Consider the following 18682-nt stretch of genomic DNA (forward strand, 5'->3'; position numbering starts at 1 on the left):
GCGTAGCGAGAAGCAATCAGCCTTATTGCCGTGCCGTACAACCGCACGTTAATTAATTAACTCACTATTTGCGACGTACTCTTGTTAGGTTTGATTGACGGTGCAGATTGAATTTGAATCACTTCGATGGATTTTGCTCTTGAAAGCAAAATGGGAAAAACTGAGAGCTGACTGATGACGTGAAAGCGTCAACAATTATTAAAAGAACTGGTGGTTCTCTCTGCGGGATCTCAATCCAATTTATCGTATCAGAACTTTGCAAATAAAGCCAATTTATAACGGTTTAAATGGAAATCTGTCAAGATAGCTCACAGCTTTCAGTCATTTGTCCCATACCTAACGTTACAGGATTTCATTCAATTAAAGTAAGTTTTAATTGAAATTCTTAAAAAGCTCACTGCTTAGCAATATTTATGAGGTCCAGCCTTATGTCCACGTAGGTCTAGACGTAAGAATTAGCCAACGCTAACTGTTTTATTAAGAAATAAAATTATTTGGATTGCCACTATCTAAGACCCAAAACTGTAACAAATTGATGCAAACCCCTTTTGTTTTACAGACTTTCCAGATCAATCCTGAATTCTAAGACCCTAATGCGATGGTTAACTAGAGGTGAAAACCCTCTTGCATTTCGAAATAGAAACACACTCGCGAGAAATACCTATCATGGCAATCACTATCTGTTGGTCAATTTCTACAGCCAAAATGAGATTAAAACATTCAGTCCGTAGGAAAAATTAGCTTTTAACTGATTCTGGTAGCGATTTTGTTTCCCTTACAAGTTCAATGTAATCATTTAAAAATCCATTGCCTTAGGAAACTCAAATGATTTTGATTTGCCACGTAATTGGAGTAAAAAGAGCACGAGTGAAGAATACCACAATTTTTTTTTTAATAAAAGAAACCGTGCATTTGTTGTTTTTAACAGCTTGGTTTCTTGATCGAGATTCACCCACTTCCAGAATCATTATTGAACGTTAAAAATCCCCATTAATAGCCATAAAATTGTCGTAATATCCCGATTGCTGGTAGCGGATACTAAACTAGTTGTGTCAGCCAAACTCCAAAAAAATCAATACTGGAACTCATGCTGCCTAATCAATTAAGATAGTTCATACATTGACCAGAGGAAAGGAGGCAACTCTGCTACTGGCTATGGCTACACGCGCAGCATCATCATTAGCCTTGTTTAACAATTCTTTCATTACGTGGAAGGAAGGAAGTTTGTTTATGTTTGAGTTGGATCGGTGGTGATGAAAAGCTGCGTAATAATTGTTTGCTCGGCGCAGAAGTGAAAACCACTCATGATCGCAAAGTTTGCGGTGGGAGCGCATTTCCATTGTAACACGCCATTAAAAGTGCTGACAAAGAGGGATGCATCTTACTTTGCTTAATCCCAGAACCGTGCTAGCCTGGCTGCCAGACTTCATTAAACCCGATCAATAAAGTGATTCCGCACGGCACGAAATGTTCTGCAGCCTGCCTACCAGGTAATTGCATAGTGCCGAGCTATCGTAGCGCTGCACACAACTTTTCGTCTTATTTGCCCAGCCAGAGCTTGTAACGCTACGCTCGCCATTATACTCGTATACACACACCAAGTGCTTTATCACAGAGTCCAACAAGACGCTGCTCACGGCTCAAGGCTCTTCTAACAATTTCTGCGACAGTGTTCACCACCACCTTTGAATGTGTAACGCAAAACTTGTAATTCACTGTAACTTAGCCCGCGTGACTTCAGTCAATAATGAAATTGTAAAGTGAAGACAGGTTATGAATATTCAGAACGCGTGAGCGAAATACTCTGGTGCGGAAAGGAGGTTGATACTCATGGCAAGAAAAATCTGCAATAGTAATTTTTAAATCATTAACCAATTAAGAATAAAAACGTTGATTATTTGGCTAAAACACCAGAGAACGTCCTTCAATATTAAGCACAACTATATCTGGCTATATCTGGTAGCCATGGCCCTCGAGGCCTGCTGCAAGGCGGCTTTGTTCGCGGGTGATAAAAATCACATCGAGAGCCCCAGTGGCAGTTATTCTTAATCAGGAACTTAGTGGTGCGCGCGGCCTAAATAATAGATCAGCGTCTCGTGACGACACTAGTTCTCGCAGCGGGCAGGATTTACGGCGGCGTTTGGAGAAGAAGGCAGTTTTCGCATCGCAGCTCTGCACCGCTGCCTCGGGGGAGCCGCGGGCGTTTTATAAATCAATTAGTGCGCTCGCTCGCTCACTCGCGCACACTTACATGCCCGACTCGTATAACATACTTCGACGGGACTGCTCTCGTCAACCCGACTGCTCCTGAATTATGCACGCGCGCCAGCTTTCGCCCGAGACGTGACGCGGAATCGCAAGAAGTACTGCACATATCGCCCAGTCAGCCGCAGCCGCTTCTGCTCACATTGAAATTGCGGATGCGACGTTCAAGCGTTCTGCACAAATTTAGTGCGCTGCTCTTGGACTTGATTGCATGTTTACCTATTTAAAATATTTGTCGTCGTGCTGCCGTTTTTACCATTTTATAGTTAGTGAAGGAGACAGAAAGGAAAGGATGTTGAGGGGAACAGTATGAGGGAGTGAAGAAATAGATTTGTTTAATAAAAAACATATTTCTGATAAAATGAAAATAATATAAGATAAATTTCTTAGGTTCACTATTAAACACCAGTTTGACCGTTAAACAATTTTTTAATTTATGATTTAACCTCCTTGACAATTCCACTGACCAGAAAATCAATTTAATTCGAGAAAACCATGAAAATTAGTTTTTTATTGAATTTCATACATAAATTTTATTCAACCTTGTTCGCTAGTCTCTTATGCCCTCCTTTTGCTAAAACACAATTTCAATTGCCTAAATTACAGTTTCACTGTCAAATAAACGCAATTGATTGATATTATTATAGATGCAATTTTGAAAAAATGACACGATTTTTTAGCGGAGACTACTGGTGTATTATTCTCAACACATTGAATTGCGATGAATTTTCAGAGGTGCAAAGAGCTCATTTCTGTAAATCTCACAGATATCAGTAAGCCATGCACGAGAATCGATCTGAGCTCCCTCTACGGGTGCGCGGGAAGTGCAGGTGCAACGGTAGTTGTAAAATTTTACTGCTTATGATCAGCGTCGACGCGCAGCTAGGCAATAAGAAAGGGCATTGCTGCAAAAGTGCGCTTTCGGGGCAATAATTCTTTTATCTTGTTAATGCCGGTGCTCTTTTAGGACTCTTTTGCGTGCAGCTGCTTTAACTGCATGCCCGGGAGTGAAATTGGCTTGCGGGGTGTACTCGCTCCGTCCGCCCACCCTCCCGCGGCTCCCACGTATATCTCCCGGCGGCACCCGCCGCGGCCCCAGGGGAAAATTCTCACGGCTGCAAAAACGAGCATTGTTGCGGCAGGATGGAAATTGCGAGAGAGAGAGAGAGAGAGAGAGAGAGAGAGAGAGAGAGAGAGAGAGAGAGAGAGAGAAAGGGCAGAAAATTTGCTGCGCAAACGTGTCGCTGCGATGGCTTTTCAATGCCAGGACCAATTTTTCCCGCTGGGCCTTCTAAATTGCTTTCTATTTCTTATTTTTTATGTGAAAGTAAACAAGCGTGTGTCGCACACGAATAAAATATGAGTGTATGCGTGCCGTTTGTTCGCAGTGAACATTTTATCGAGAAATTACTGTTTCAGGACGAACGCAATTTTCTCTGAGCGGTCCCTTTTCTCGGGAATTTTGCCACTTTACTCACTTGTTTGGCGTTTCCCAGAGACAGCATGCCACTCGAAATATGAATTTGCTGACACTTCGATATCGCAGATGCGCAATGGTGCCGAAGGGCTTTTTAATGGGATGCATCCTCCTGTCACATATTTACATTTTTTTTTCAAATCATATAAGTAGTAAGGGATTTGCACTTCGATTTGAAATTTGAGAAAAAAAGGAATCTATTTTGACATAAATATAGTTAGGTGTTAAATTAAATATAAAAAAATTCAATTATTTTTGGGTAATTTTGTTAATTTGATTTGGGATCAAAATGTTTGGAATTTTCATATTAATGCCCAGTAGCTCATGGCACGCAAAAAAACAATAGTTAATAAACGAACCATACCAAGTCCCAAGTATCAACAATCCATTATTAATGGAGATTAGTTAAGATGATCCTTAATTTAATCTGAAATGAATTTCAGTTTTTATTGTAGAATTTTTTTATTGTTAAAAAAATCTATGTCTTTGTCTTATCTTTATAATATTTCTGGAAAGCTTTGTTCTTTTCCTTGTTCTTTTGTCACCATAATAGTGACTCAAGCATGCCCGATTCCAATAAAAGAAGGTGAAAAATCGGCTCCGAATCAATACTTTCTGCTTTGATGTTAGCCACGCCGATGAAATTCCACCAGACTTTATTATCACTTTGTGGATATGATTTTTCATCATCAGCGAAACGCATTTCAGCGCAAAGAGATTGCGGGGCTTATGGACGACAGTTTTTGATGCGCAGATTAGAACCAATGCGTCTCAGAAAGAAGAAATTGGAGTTTTCCAATCCGAAGATAATTTTGAGCTCGTTTCGCTCAAGGCGCGATCAACACAGCGGCATCTTGATGTTTGAAATTAATTTCTATTCGAAATATGCAAATAGCTCTGTGAAAAGGAGCACCGCAAATTGCTTTCTTTCGTTCTATAGCTGCCGCAGTGCTCACAGGCTTGAGAAGCTGAGATGAATAATCGACTTAATCTAAATGGGATACTCAAGGGAGACATTCATTCTGGGAAATCGCTAGCTAACTCGCTGCGCTGGAGGAGGAATCGTTATTTCACGCTACTGCAGATGCTAGTACACTTGTGTATGAGAGAGAGAAAAAATGCATTGCTCACAAAGAAGAGCGCATTCTCATTTGAATTAGATTTTTCATATACATATACGAACTTGCATTAGGTTTTCTTTGTGTTGTTAACATAGACTGAAAAAGGACGAGACATTCGCAGCGTAATATTTTATTGTCATTTACTTTGCTAAAAGATGCTCAATTCAATTTTAGCTCAAGATAGAACGTTCGCACAAATAAATATAAAATGCAGTTGCTAACATTTTTTTTCAAATAAATAGCAATTTCAACTGTCTTTGATGGCATTTTGAAAACTGAGAATTCAAGTGCTATGTTTGATTAACTTTCCGTTTCTAAAGCTGAAGCACCCTGCTCTTCTTACACAGTCCTTAATTTGAATTTCCCTCTCTGCAAATGCAAATTCTTCAAAAACAATTCCCACAAGACAAAACGCAAAAAACTGAAGTCTCGGCAACGCAAACCGCTTAATTTCCAACATTCAGCGCTGCAGCCTCGGCGAAATTTCTCCCCCGCGCCTCTCTGAATTAACTCTCTAGACGAATCTGGCTGCAGGAGATCTCTTATTTTCCTGCCTCGAATCCCTGTTTGCACACGGTGCTGGCAGATTTAATAAACCAACTCTGCGCTGCCGGAGATGCAACAGCGAGAGCGGGAAGATTAATTTTCATCAGGGCAGCCGACGCAACTCTGCACGAACAAGCTCCCGACTGGTTAGGCAAGTTTTAAGCTCGTTTGCCGCGCCGGTTGCATACTCTCCGGCCACCCGGCGCGAGCGCTGCAAAAACAGACAAACAGAGCCGTTCGTTATCTATTGCCGAGCTTTTTCAAATTTATTGCACACTGCACCGACCGCAATCATCTCGCCAGTGCGCTCTCCGTGCGGATGGTGTTGTTAACTTCTGCGGATCGTTTTCAGCACCTCTTGGGTATGTGCACCGCCGGACAGATGAGCTCGCGCGCCGCTTGTTTGCTCGTTTATCCACTATTTAAAGCTCAGTGTGCGGTGGGAAAACGGCCACAGAGAGTATTTTCCTTCTTAATGGTACTTAATTACTCTCGCTTTTACGGCATGCCCAGAACTCCGCACGACTTTGAATGGCTAAGTGATTTTTATTTATAATTTCTGGACGGGTGGCTGCAAATTGTCTGAAAAGAATTTGTCCGAAATACCCAAATGGAATTTGTCTGAAAGTTGTTTCAAGCGGAATTGTCCGAAAGGAATTTATCCAAAAAGGAAATTGTCCCATGCTTTGACGTTCAGCCTCAACCTGGATAGCCTGAGAAGTGGCAAAAAATTGCCAGGAATAGACGACCAAGCTCATCGCATGGCAAACAATCAAATTTGAAGGTGGGGAAATCACTGCAAGAGGTTTTCTTTAAAGAACGCAAAGTAACACATTCAATCCGTCATGAGCCATGAGAAATTGTGCCAAAGAATGCCATAAATTTTAAAGGTTGCTTTTGTAATTTAAATGTATGATGAAAAATGTAAGTTTTAGGAAATATTGCAAGCAACAATGCTGCTTTTTAATTTTTAGACCAAGACTCTGCATTGTTGGTCGGTGTGCCCTTTTATTCGCATTGTCTTATTAAAGATATGGACATGAAGCTTCACCTTAACTCCATACAAAGAGAGTATATTTATTTGAGCAATGTCATTCAAATTTTAATTAGTAGTTAATCGATTTTTTATGATTGATTCTAAGGCAGCGTGCATTTTCAAGCAAAACTCCAGAGAGCAAATAGCTTAAATAAATCAAGCTGGGGTGTCTTCACAGCACTTAATGTTGCGCAAAAAGCGTCTTTGCGCCTCTCTGCTGTTGCCGTGGCTGCTCGGCTCTTGATTTCAACAGGCAACCACGAGATTTATGGGTGCCGACTTGCAACGTGTGCAAAAAGCGATAAAGCGTTGACAAGTGCACTAGGGCGGGCGAAAGTGAAGCAAGTGAATCAAATATATACGTACTGGGCTCACCTCTGGACGCGCCCTTTCTGATCACCAGGCTCTCGCCGTCCTCTCTGCGCCACAGGATGCGCGGTGATGGATGGCCACTGGCTTTGCACGTGAGTGTCGCATTTTCGCCCTCTTGCACTGTGATGTCCGAACTCGTCTGGTCGTCTTTGATGTCGGGTGGAACTGCGAACAAGCAAGATTCAACTTTATTTTCTATCGTCGCGAATATATGCCTGGTCTTTTTCATTAAAATTAGTCAAGTAACTTTTTTTCAACTTTTTCCATTGATTATTCAATTTAAAAAATGGGAAGGGGTTTCATTTGCATATTTTATTCATTCACTACATAAGAAAATACCTAATAACAAATAAAAAATTTCTGTTTTACTTGCCACGTGTTTCATATTTTTTAATCTTTTAACAACCAAGCCACCCATATCCTTCGGCAATCCAAGAATTGTAGAGCCATTTATTTGTATTTTATATTATCATAAACATGAAGTCTCTCAAACGTTTATTTTACATGGAACTGAATTGTTTATTTGGTTTAACTTTTTTGGTATTGCGTTATCCAGACTTTTAATTATAAGATTGAATAATATTTAAGTTTCCTCCAGATTATTTCCACGGCTAAAGCAAGCGTTTCCCTGCTCTCATTTTTTTGCAATTTGAAATTTCCCGTATACATGCTGGTGTTTTTAAAATCTCACTCACCAAAACCGCTTCACCAGACCATTCTTTCCGAACTCGCACACACAATTCAGCACTTTATACAGTTATCGAGTTACCATGCAAATGTTTTGCCGGCCGTAAAATATTTTCCACTCGACGGCAACTTTTCCACCAATGGTCGGTCCAATTCCCCTGGGAGTCGAGCAAGAAAGCGCTAGGTTCGGGCCTTTTCTCACTCTCCTTTAGCCGCCATTATTTTACTCGTACGCGGCTCTCTCATTTCGTCCGACCAGCTAGGTGTGCTCAAAGCCCCTCTACTCTGTCTATTTCGGCCGACCCGTTTTATTCTGCGTACCGAACCCTATTTCAGCAGCCGGGTGCGAAATTCAAGTTAATAACGGCACCTAGCCAACAACGAGAGGGAGAAAAGAGCGAGAAAGAGGTGGTATTATGTGAAATGGAGGCAAAATGGTCGCCCAGTTTTATCTGCCGGGAATAGTCGCGCCACCGTAAGAAAATCGTAAAGTAGAGGATTTGCTATGCAACTTCTTTTTTATGGTTCACCAGCATTATTCACACCGACCAATCACATTGTGCAAGTAGGCCATCCACACGATGTACGTGTAAATTTAATTTGCACCGTTGCCACTTTCGCAAAATTTCAGCATGCAAGCATTTAATTAGAGTTCTGTACAACAAGAAAACAAAACTTTTTCGTGGTCTTCAAAGTTCAAGCACTTCACTATCTCAATTTCCATCAACGTTTGAACTCGCTATTGACGGAGTTCAGTCCAAACCGTTCAGGTGAATCAAATTGTTGTAGGTCAAAGGACGATACCCCATTTTCTATGCCAAGGGAAAATATTTTCGTTGACTAGAATTGGATCTATTTTCTGAGCAGACAAGTCAATGATGTTTGAATTTCGACTTTGGTGCAATCTGCTAGTGACATGAAAAAGGTATTTTATAAATCAATTTTCGTTAAATAAAAGAAAATAAACGATCTGGTCTGGTTGATGCGATCTCAGTCAGCAAAGTCACTCCAGAATCGATGAGAATCAAATCAGTCGAAGCTTTGGAAGTCACCTTTGATGTACGAGTAAACGGTCTGCAATATGTCATTTCAATCGAAATTGCAATCGCGAGCGTAGCAAAGCGTACAAAAGGGAAAAGAAAGGATGGAGGAGGCAGACGAAAGTTGTACTGCTGCTCCAGAGTTAGGCCAGCATCTTTCCATTTGCGTTTGATTCAGAGAACCAATCTCTTTAGGAGCGCTTCGGAATTCCTCGCGAAAGTCTGGAAAGAGCAGATGCTGCTGGATATTATTAGATTAGACGCCGTGTTTGACTGCAATTTTGCCTTGTTCCCCTAACCGGGTAAAAAGGCAGCTCCGACTTCATGAATTCTAATGCGTCTCGCGTGTGCTCCACTACTTTTATTACACGACACATTAAACCCTGATAGCTAATAAAGAGCAACCAGGCCCGGGCCAAATTTGATAATCGAGAGCCCGTCGCGTAATGATTGCCAATATTGTGCCAATACTCTTGAATTTTCTCCATGAAAGCTAGTGGGTGAGTTAATTAAATTTTGCCTCCGCCGCCTGTTTGCCGCTGCCGCCGCCGCTGCATGCCAATTATCTGCCGAACATTGTCTCAACACCGACTTCTTCATGAGATAAAAATTGAATTACTCCGCCGCTTTCACGAGAAAGTTGTGGCGCGTGAGGTGAATCTGATATTTTTGCCTTCTTTGACAAGCACAAGCCTTGGAGAGAGGCAAAAATTCGTAGACAAAGCGGCAAATTCGTTAAAACTGTCGGCCACTTAGCACCAATTGATAGAGACTGAGGTTCAAAATGAGTGATTAATATCTCACAAGAAAAATAGATTCTTTTAAAAGGAAGACACATATGGAAAAAGTATTTAAGATGGTTAGTCAAATTTTCATAAATATTTTCGAAGAAAATAGTAAAGAAATGAGCGATGACTGGGTTTTGAAACAACGTAGGGCAGAACAAATAAAACGGCATTTATTCCCGTTTAATTTCAACATACTAACTATATTAAGCATTTTGCTAATCGCTGCTAAAACGAACAAATATTTTGTGTGCAGTCATATTTAAAACAACTTCTTTCATAGCAGCATCAATTGAAAAATATAGCTAGCGGTAGAGATTTGATCTTATAAAAATATTCTCTTACATATATTTTACAAAGATAAAAAAAATCTAGTTTAGCTGGTGTTCGCAATGCATCACAGCTGCCGGGATGAAGAGCGCGGCAGCTGCCACACTGGCGAAATCGCGCCGAGCAGGGCCAAAAACAGCGCTCCAATTAAAAGTTTTAATGACGAGACGTCGCACACTGATTGTGTGCCAGGCCAAATAGAATTATCATCGATATATAAAAGAGCAGGCCAGCTAGTGGGTGGAGGAGGGATTCGGCTAATTCGAAGCCACCCTCGGCCGCCATCTGCAGCGAGCGGCACGCAGGCTGCGCTGATCACTCGCTCGGTTTGTCGGACGAGCAGACCCGAAATGCAAACATCGGCAGACGCAAAAGCAAACTCTCTGCAGGTTCAATTTCACGCTTCAATTAGCAAAATTCCCTGCTTATTTTGACGAGAGCACCACAGCTGTCCGTACAGTGCGACTGCGAATCATTTAATTCTAGGGGATGCGCGCTCTTGACTTTCTCTTTCCTGATTCTTTTTTTTACTGTCAAAACTGTTTTGCGTTCGATTTTTCCAATCCTAAAATATGATCTTTGCTATTTTGCAGACCGATTGCTTAGAAAAGGTGATACCAGATAACCAGACCGATTTAAAATCAGTTACAAATTCTATCTCGGAATTGACTGGAGTTCTGTAGTTTTCAAAATAAATATTTTCTTCATAAAAAAATTAATTTTAAGCTTCTCAATTTTCTATGAAATTTTTCCGTCCTTTATATTTAAAAAGCTAAATAGTTAAACACCACAATACACCAGTTGTATAAGGCCTAAGTGTTTGAAGCCGCCAACAGATAGCGCAACCGTATACGTTCGTAATAAATTTAATTTTAAGGCACTTCCGCTGAGATTTCAGACTCAATCCTGCCACTTGTTGGGTGATTTTAACAGCATTTTTCCTCAAATAAATGTTGCTTGCTTGATTTTTTATTTATCAATATTTCTCATTAGGACGATGAATAGTAATATTTTGTAATTATTTGACTAATTAACTAAGGTTGACCATCTTCTTAAGTATTTATCTCGTCGTGAAAACTTAGATACCGATTTTCGCTGCAATGCTTTGCTAAGGAGACAAATCACATAACAGAATCCTTAATAGTGAAGGGAAAATGCTTGGATGATAGCTATTTCCATTGTCTCTGTATTTTTTGAGCTGGTTCACTCAGTTCAGTGAGAGGAAAATATCTTCGGCACGATTCCCCCAGGAGATTGTCTTTTTCGAGCACTTTTCTCCCCTCTCCGCGAGCCCTCAAAAGCGCCACCTAAAGCCCCCGAGAGGCGCAGTTTACTGCTACACAACTCGTCGGCAACAAAACACACTTTCGGCATTTTGGCTCTCGCGACCTCATAAATAAAGCCTTCGCCAATTGATTTCCTCTGCGCGACGCTTGGGTGAATTAAATTTTTATGCACGCGAGCGTGGATCAATCGGCAGCGGTGTCCCGGTGGAATCGTCTCTTGCTTCTGATGGAATATCACGGAGCAGAGCAGCAAAAATAATACATACATACACCGGCGTGTACGCTCACTTTGCTATTCTCGTTCGTCCGTTACCAACCGCCGAGTGGCGAAACGTGATTCATCTTTCATGTTTGTGGTTTTCATCGGCGGCCGCCGGGAATTGCAGCGCTTGCTTGATCAAATAGAGCTTGTCGCAAAATAAAATCGAGATTGATTTGCTCGAGGTGTCGTGGGAGTCAAGAAGAAAGGATGAAATGACTTTGCAGCAACAACAAATATGTCGATATCCTCTTTATTCTGACCGGGAAGTTAGTTCAGTGGATTTCAGCCCGTATAAAAGGAAAAATATCATTTCATTTTTTTTTCTTAGAATGCCAAAGTTCAATGCTTGTTTTGAGAACATAAAAATAATAAAATGAACACGCAGGACTTTCACAAAATTTTAAATTATCTGCGTGGAAATAAACTCTTGATGGTTAGCAAATAGCGAAATTTTGTCCTTTCAAAAAAGCTAAACCATCCTGTATTAATTTCAGAGCTTGGCCATTTGATAATTTTAAATGTGTTTTATTGCTTTTATTGAGTTACATATTAGTTACAACTGTTCCGAAACATTCCTTTTCATTTAATTGTCAACTTTTGCTGGCCGTTTACAACTATATTTTACAATAAAAAATTGATTTACGTTGAATTTGATGTTTCAAATACATATTTGTAACGACGCTCTGAATTTCAGGGATAGTGTCCAACAAGATGAGGTTTCTGCTCGAAAAAAAGTACAATGTTAAGGCAAATTAAATATGCAGAAATGTTGAAATGTGGTCTCTTGATGACAGTTTCAGTCAAATTTCCACAAAAACACTCGCAGGCAAAAAATTAATCTTTTGAATAAAAACGGCTTGGTAAACTGAGTATGTTAGTCAGACATGGGCCCAAATTATTCGTTTAATATTATTCCACGCGGCTTCAATGTGGGGACTGATACCAACTTATCAAATAATTTTATCACACCAGTTCTGCTCGGTACCACTTTTAATTTATATTTCCTATTTGCTCATTTTGAAAGTTGAAAGTGTAAATTTTTGCACCTATTTTGGTGCATAAGTTTGTTAAGATTACTCTTTAATCTATATATGAGACCTTGAAATGCATGGCAGCCATTGTACATTCGATAAAGCGCGAATTTAAGTATAAAGGGCTATTTTTCACAAGTCAGAAATTGCAAAAATTCCGTTCAAAAGGAAAATTTCCAATTAAAAAGAAAATTGAATAGAGGATCTTTCGCATTCCCAAGTTATGCAGTGCCGCTCGGCGTGATTGCCGGGCCGGTTGCATACCGAGTGGAATTCCGAACAAGAGCTGGGTGTGTGGCGCGTCTGTAGTATGAGGACGAAATCTAATCCTGGTAGTATTCGATTGGGGGGGCTGGAGGCGCGCAAATCTCTCGGGCGAGAGTGCAGACTCGTGATGCGGGAGTAGGGCTGCTCTCACGCCGGATAATTTTCAAACACACACACCGCTCACACGCGGCGTTTCCTCGAGTGAAAAGAGGACGGCATAATCCGGAGCCGGCTCTTTAGACTGAGACCGCAATTTATGGCACTGCAATCATAAATTTCAAAGAGGCGTATTTCCGATCCGAGCGCGCGATCCGGCTTGCTTGCAAGGAATCGACACGCCTCAGTCAACACCGCGCGCGCCAGCCAGTGAATGAGGCGACGGCAAACAATCCCAAGACAAACTGCAGGATATGAGAGCAGCAGCTGCGTGCAAGTTAAACAGCAAGTGGCAAATAATTCGCCAGCCATTCATTGCCCTTTGGGGCCGCGCGCAATTTCCTAGCCGTGTTTTTGATTCGCTGCGTTTGCTCAGTCTCGCCGAGCCCGCACTACACTACACACTTGCCGGCGTTAATTTCGGGCAGTGCTGCCAGGAACAAACAGCCGAAACAAAACTTAGCCTGCGGGCGTGAAAAGCGGGCGGAATTTCCTCGTTACACACACTATAATTCGCTAAGAGCGAGAGCATCAAGGCCGAATTCGAATTAAGGCAGCCTTGGGTGCGGTGATCAGCCGAGTGGAATAGTTCGGCGCTGCAAGTGTGACAACTCTCTTCGAGCATTAATGGCGGCTTTGTTTGCACGGTTTCTCAGGAAAAGCAGCCAACAATAGGAATCGAAGAGCGGTTCACGCTCACCAATTCGAAGAAGCAAAAGCTATTGAAGTACCGACGCTGCCTTATTTAGCAAACAGTTCGATTACTTATACTTTTAATGAAGGGATTATAAGCGCTGGAAATGTCGTCATTGTTTGGGAGAAGTTATAATAATTATTCTCGATAAGGATGCATTGGTACTTGGGAGCCAAAGGTGGCTCCCTCATGATTATGGCTGTAGGAGTGTCCGAAACCTAGTCGAAAATGAGTATCTGAATTTTTACCAACAACTCTCTTTACAATATCTTCCGTGGATAAAAATTTCTTGAAGAAACTTTTTATTTTATTTTTGGCACCAATCTGAATATTTTTAAAAGACTGTATCGAACATCACAGATAATATTTCAATGATATTAAGTTTTTAAAAGAAATTGTTTACTTTGTCCAGCCAATTTAGAAGAATTGTCGGCTGCTAATCGCAGCTATTATAACAAAAATGAATGTTAATTTCGTTAATTTTTAAACAAAATCGTTTAGAGAATGATTGCATATAGACTTCATTACAAATGCATGTTTTGTATGCCCGGAAAAAACTCATTTCAAAACTTTATCAACGCTATTATTATACTTCCCCAATTGATGAAAGACTTACTAGAGAAAAAAAGTCCACCTACTTTATAAAAACTCTTACTTGAAACGAAAATTTATGATTATTTGAAGAGCGAAACTGCCTCTTTTATCGTCATTATAGGAAAGTTATTCGAAAAGTTTGTACTAATTTTTCACTGCCCTGGTGAATCTCAGCTGCGAATCCTTGGGGGCCGCTGCGTGAATAATGTTATTCGCGCCAACTGGGGATGCCGGGCTCCGCCATCTCTCAAGCAAGGTAATGTGTGCGTGAGTATGTGAGAGAAAGAGAGAGAGAGAGAGAGAGAGAGAGAGAGAGAGAGAGAGAGAGAGAGCGGGCGGGCGTCGCTGAGTTGCGTATGCCCACTCCGGCAGAGTAATTAACTTTGTTGGAGCGGCGTGTGAGACGCGCAGCAGCGAAATCCTGCTGGAATCACTTCCATCATTACGTTTGTGCACACGCGGCGGCGGCACCGGTGTAATTTGTAAAAGCAATTGCTCTTCGCCCGCTTTATCTGCAGTTCACACCGCATTGTCGTGCTGAGACGCAGCTAATTATTTCGACATGCTGCCGCATGAGAAATGAGTTTAACGACGAACGGGTTTATCTTGTCCTGGCCCTCCCTTTCACGTGTGCAGATTATGATATCCATGCACTGAACAAGGAAAAATCCTCTTTCTGGCTGAACATCGGATCGTTTGAGCTCCTTTGTCTGACACGCACAAAATGCTGCTTGGCTTCGTTGAACTGTTTCAAAGGGAAATGGACGAAGCCTGATTGCTCGAAAGTCGAAACTCGATTGTTTGTCATTTTTTAAAACACGATTTTAGCTTGCACAAACAAACGAAAAATAATTGCTTAACTAAATATTTTTGTGTATGATAGCGAATGACTAACGAGCTTATTCGACATCGGAAATATGCGATTTACAGACGCACTAGACGCAAAACAATCGGAAATCCAATTTCAATTCCCTTCTAGTCAATTACCTCGCATTAGGAGGCAGTACGAATTGAAAAATTGGTATTCACCATCAGCAATATGGAAAATGCAGCACGAGCGAAGGCGCAGAGAAAGAGAGAGAAAAAAGTCCAATAAATTCTCGAGTACTTGGCTGCTCGCTTGCGATCCTTCAAAGCAGGCACAAGTCATGAGCAGCAAACCATAAAACCGTATCAGAATTTCAATTTCGCCCGGCGCGAGACCATAAATTCTGGTGTGTTGCTCACGCACAATGCGCCGCTGTCTTTTCTTCCTCTGCTTCCATCGACGAAATCGCGCTCGCTGTGTGTCTTCCGATCTTTTTTCCTCCGGCTCTCTCGCACAGACAGAGCGAAAGAGAAAAAACGTTATTACAGACGGAAAACAGAACGCAATGCAATAATATTTGGACCAGCCCGTGTATTGATTTATTATTCCATTAACCGCCCGCGTCACTACACCCATTGCTATTCTTCTACTTCGGTGGAGGACTTTGGATTATAAACGAGCTCACTTGCAAGCCTAAAAATAGTCCAAATAATGGTATTCTAAATGGTAAATCGTTTTATACATTTATAGAACAATATAAAACTAAAACTGCAACCGTACAAAGAAAATCGAACGATACTTTGCGTCAAATAATTCAATCCGATCTATTAGGGATTTGTCCAAATAATAAAGCACTTTGTTCACTGAGAGAATTGAACCGTTCCATTAGATCCGACAACAAATGTGGTCAACAGCATCAATCAATTGATAGAGCGAAATATTATTTCAAATCCTGTCAACCGTTCTGATCGATACTACAACGCACACACGAATTCCATGCCAATAAGCTTTCCCGACAGCGGCCGAATGAATTCTCACCCCTGCTGGCCTCGGAGGACTAAAGTGGACAACCCGTAAATCCCACTCAATCTCGTTACCGCTAAAGGATTCGGCCCTTTGTCGGATATGAGCGGGTGGAGCGGGGCCGCACGAATAAAATAGAAATCTCGTTCGCGACGCATCCGTAGCCAGCGATGGTGGGATAAAAAGCGACAATCGCAAAAATTGTAACACATCGGCCCATCAATTGACCCCAGCTGGCCGGCCGACGCCGTTTTCACGCCCCTCTAAATCCTCCATTTCACGACCTGATGCGCCGGTTATAAATTGTTATTAACCGTCCGCCGATTGTTTATCACGGTCGGCCAGATGGCAGCCGAGATAAGAATTAAAGTGACCTTTTCACGCTGCATCTGCGCGTCTCCACGGCCCGATCGCACAAAAGGCTGATAGGCGGATCTCTTGCACCACCAGAGGGATGTGGGTCACCACCGGAATGAAAACGGATAAGCCAATTAGATCCAGCCAGTCAGTCAGACGGCCACCAAGGAGCACGAATAATAATTTTCCACGCAAATCCGATTTCATGCACCGAAAGAAGATTAGATTTGTAGAGAGGAATTGATGAAGTGAGTCCGCAGACGTGCTTTCTGCGAATTTGAGTTGGGCAGAAGGTCAGCTTTGGAGCTGCCCGCATATGATGTTGAGGGTTCATCTTTGTCGTTGTTTTTGTTAGCTACTTTCTGCAATATAAAGAGCAAGTTCATGTGAAGTAAATTTCAATAGGCTAAAATGTCTTGAGATTTTACGATTAAGAGATTTTCATCAAAGCTAATGATTACAGCGAGAAGGAAAAATAAAAGCATCACGTTTTATTTTCTATGAACTAATTTCTCTACCAGCTTTGATAAAAACACATTGTGGATTCCGTACATTTCCTCAGAGCGGCCAACGCAATTATTCTAAACAAAGCAATGTTTGGCTTATTAATTAAGGAATTCCGCAGGAACGGACAAACCCAGTCTTAATTGCATTTGATCCAAGAAACGCCTCGTGCAAGACAATAACAAATAGCTGCTCGGGCGAATGCTTGACGGGAGCATCCAATATGAAATTCCCTCTTCTGGAGAAAATATGCCTCGTGCCAACCTTTTGCAAACAAAGAATGCTAATCATTTCCATGAGCAATTCAAATCCACTGTAAACTTAAAAGTTTGCATCTAATTTACCAACTTTGACCTGCTTTATTTTAACATTAAATTATTTTTAAACACCATTTGTTTGCATTTTGTCGTTCTACATACTTGCTGTTATATAGTAAAAAAATATTGAACGGTAAAAGAAAACGCCTTAATATACAATACAAAAAATGCAATCCACGGAGAGTAATAAGAGAGAAGTTTCAAGATGAAATACTTAAAAAACAGTTTATTGTCTCGTTTCACCACCGAGACAGCTCATTAGCACAGTTCTATTTTCAAATGGAGCCATTAAATTTAAATTTTATAGCTTCTCTGCAAGCTTTATTATGAAGAGCGGAGGCAGATTTTGCGTCTAAATTAGCCTGTATAAACGAGTAATAATAAATCAGTTGAGAGGTGCGCTTCTTGTATTTATTAACCGTCCTAATATTGCCTCCAGGCATGGAGAAAGAACTGAAGCGCAAGGTACATCACCCTCCGGGGAATTGCTGCGCGTTGCTTTTGATCGCAACGGACTGGAAATTGCACGACGACAAAGGGGGAGCGGAGATCATTACACACTATCGTACTTTCGTTTTCACGGTACCAATAACTTTGCCGTGATATTCTTGCTCACGGGAACAACAATTATCGATAATTGAGATGCCCTATACGGTAATGGAAGCCAGTATAGTTGATTTTATTTATCAATTCCATGCAATTTCTATTTTGCTAGTTATTTTTTGTTGATTGAGTTTATTGCGTTTGTACAATTTCACATTGTACACTTGCATGAGCTCTCACAGCTTTCCTCTATTTAGAACCGTTAGCCTTGGTCCACAACTGTGTTTCTACACAAATTAATTAAAAGAGGCGTGTGTGGACGTACTGATTGATAGTCGAATGCGTCGACAATCTCCAGCAGACGTGATTCTGGGAACAAATTAAAGCCGCTCAAAGAATCCACCCAAGGATGTAATTGGAGCGACGTGCTTTGTTCTGCATCAAAAAGCGCAATTAATTTACAACGTGAGTGCGCCGCCATCGCGTCGGCTTGGTTGTTGGGTTTTTTAGTCTAGAGGCGGAGGTGTCAATTACATAAGTCGCTGGCTCCTAATTTGATTAGCAGCTTGCCTGAGACTAGCTTAATCAAATTGACCTAGAATGCACTACGCTGGATGCATCTTGACGAACTCTTGGAATACAACCAGTTCCAAACTATGACATATTCAAATAATTTTGTGTTAACTTTGTTGAGTTTAGCATCACACTTCTAGAATTTATTTCCTTCTTTTTACGGGTGTTTTTTTTATCAATTAGCACAGTAAATTTATTCAGCCCAGTCTTTTGTAACCTGGCTAAAAAAAATTGTCAGCTTCGCCGGGCTCCTAAATCCTGACGAAAATCCTTAATAGTAAAAAATTAATATTATTTTTAAAACGGGTTTGCAACTAATTTGTTTTCATTATGATGAATTTAAATACATAGACATTAATTATATATAGATAAATCGATCCATAAATGATTTCTGACATTCCAGAAATATAATTGTTTCAACTTTTTGAAAGGAAAGCAACTTAGGTAAACTTTTGAAAAATAAATTAATGATTTGTCACGGTAACTCGTAAAAAAATTATTTCTGCATTTTCAACTAAATTGTTTGAAGCTAAAAAAAAATATTCCGATTAGTGCACTAGGTTCACCTTTACAAAAATAAAACGAATTTATTGAGTTCGATTATCCTT

The 18682-nt window shown here is 40.9% G+C and overlaps 1 protein-coding gene across 2 annotated transcripts in view; it reads right to left on the bottom strand.

The window, feature by feature from the left end:
- The window catches only part of LOC135936448 (lachesin-like), an 87968-nt gene that overhangs the window by 13629 nt on the left and 55657 nt on the right, over nucleotides 1–18682 (bottom strand). Inside the window, exon 4 of one of the 2 annotated variants that reach the window (XM_065479258.1) lies at nucleotides 6821–6982. In XM_065479258.1, coding sequence (XP_065335330.1) covers nucleotides 6821–6982 — 162 coding nt within the window. Of the gene's footprint in view, nucleotides 1–6811; nucleotides 6983–18682 lie in introns of both variants that reach the window. The other variant, XM_065479257.1, reaches the window with a different exon arrangement.

Source organism: Cloeon dipterum, chromosome 2 (assembly GCF_949628265.1).
Source record: "Cloeon dipterum chromosome 2, ieCloDipt1.1, whole genome shotgun sequence".
Classification (NCBI taxonomy): Eukaryota; Metazoa; Arthropoda; class Insecta; order Ephemeroptera; family Baetidae; genus Cloeon; species Cloeon dipterum.